This window comes from Monodon monoceros, unplaced genomic scaffold (assembly GCF_005190385.1).
Source record: "Monodon monoceros isolate NGI ecotype Baffin Bay Population unplaced genomic scaffold, NGI_Narwhal_1 Super_Scaffold_15, whole genome shotgun sequence".
Lineage (NCBI taxonomy): Eukaryota > Metazoa > Chordata > Mammalia > Artiodactyla > Monodontidae > Monodon > Monodon monoceros.
Genome location: NW_021703771.1, coordinates 64,186,074 through 64,187,923, shown reverse-complemented (window position 1 = coordinate 64,187,923; position 1,850 = coordinate 64,186,074). Strand labels below are relative to the sequence as shown.

At 55.7% G+C, this 1,850-nt stretch overlaps 1 protein-coding gene across 1 annotated transcript in view; it reads right to left on the bottom strand.

The window, feature by feature from the left end:
• Positions 1 to 313, bottom strand: part of HECA (hdc homolog, cell cycle regulator) — a 43,631-nt gene extending 43,318 nt beyond the window's left edge. The window contains exon 1 of the mRNA XM_029223809.1: positions 2 to 313. Within this exon, the coding sequence (XP_029079642.1) occupies positions 2 to 147 (146 nt within the window). The 5' untranslated portion in view covers positions 148 to 313. The remainder of the gene's footprint in view (position 1) is intronic.
• Positions 314 to 1,850: the final 1,537 nt, after the last annotated feature.

Here is a 1,850-nt window from a genome sequence, read left to right as displayed (position 1 = left end):
AGCTCCGCAGCCGGCCGCCGCCGCCAGGGCCCCCCCGGCCGCCGCGCCCGCCGCTGCCAGGGCGCCGGCTCCATTTTCCTGCTCGTCCCCGCTGCTGTTGGCGCGCTTGTTTTTGCGGCCGCCTTTACTGTTTTTGGGGTTGGGCATCTCGCGAGTGTCCAGGTGCCCCGCGTCGGCGAAGGCGGCTCCCAGCGGCTCGGCGCCCGGTCCGGGAGGCCGAGAACGGAGGGCGCGGGCCGGTAGCTCCTCTGGCGCCCGTCTAGCCGCGCGGCCCGCGCCGCGCCATCCCGGCCGCCGCGCCCTCCCCGGCTTCCTGGAGCCGGCGCGCGGCCACCCGAGGCTCGCAGCCGCGCGGGCGCCGCGGGCTCGGGGCGCAAGCTAGACGCTCCCGAGCCGGAGGGAAAAGGCGGGTCTCAGGCTTGTTTTGATTCGGCTTCGCTGACACGCTCTGGCCCCGCCCCCTCCCGTGACGACACTGGGGATTCGGCCTGGCCGCGCCCACCAGGTGACCTCACGGTAGCCCGGCCCGCCCGCGTGACGTCACGCCCCGCGCTGAGCCGGCCACCTTGGAGTGACGTCATCGGGGCGCCCTCACTCCCGGGGCCCTGCTGCACCCCGGCGCCTGCGGACCGACCTTCCTGAAATGGCCCCGAAAGCCAATTCAATGGCATCTGGAGTTAGTCGGGGGCCTCCTGACCTTCATGCAACTGAGGCTTAGAACAATATGGTCTGGGAAAAATAGGCGGGCGACCAGAACAGGAATGGAAAGCAGAGGTTTTCTAATTAATCATCCATCGAAAGCCTTTGCCATTCAGAAACAATCGTAGATTCAGAAATTAAAGAAATAGAGTTGAGTTCCTAGACAATGGGAAAGCACAGCAGAGTCCGTGAATGGAAGGCCGTCACAGCCTAGTGGTGAAACCGCTCACTCAAACAGGACCCACCATTCAGGGATGTTACTGAACATCGCCTGGGACCAAGAAGCAGGTAGTGCCTGGAGGGGAAACCCAATCCCCTTGGATAGGACTGAGTTGTCCTGAAAGATAGGTGGCCACTGTTGTGAGCAGGTGGAGATTAGAAGGTGACACCTGTGATAAGGTAGTGACTTGAGGGGCAGGGGACCCTGGGAAAAGTTTCACATGGTCTCTTTTTCTGCTTTATGGAAAACCAGCTCTTTCCCAACCCTCCGGTCTCAGCTCAAACACATCACTTCCTTCATGATGATATAACTGACACACCTCCCCAGAAGAGCTATCAGAAGTATCACCTCATCCGTCTCTAATTATGTTGTCAAAGTATAAGTTTACTTATTTCCTGTCTATCTGCTTCTCAAATGAAAGCTCCATAGGTAGGAGATTTTATGTGTCTTGGGCACCCCAGCGGACAGCTAGCATATATTTGTTGAGTGTATAAATTAAGTACTCTCCCCATAAACTATGGAGCGAAAACTATGTTAGCTGACAATTTACAGTTCTCCCTTCCTATATAGTGTGATCTTCTTTAATTAACCCAGCTCTCCAGTAAAGAATCTTAGGCTGTGTTCTGAAGCATAAAGAGGTAGACAGGGAAATACCCGCCCTGTGCCCATCTAATGGGGAGACTCTGACTGGGAACTCTGGGCATTTATAGCAGAGTCTGTTCCAGAGCCTGGAGCTACAGGAAAGAGCACTGGATACTCAGGAGCAATTGGTGGTTGGGCTTTTCAGTAGGGAAGTGATGAATCTTTTAATTCCCTAATTTTGTTTGAGGAAAGTGACTCTTTATAGAGGGCCACCTCATAGTTATAATAGATATTTTGTGCCTATACTTTCATGTCTATTTCTCTCCCACCCCAACTCCCCTAAGCACTA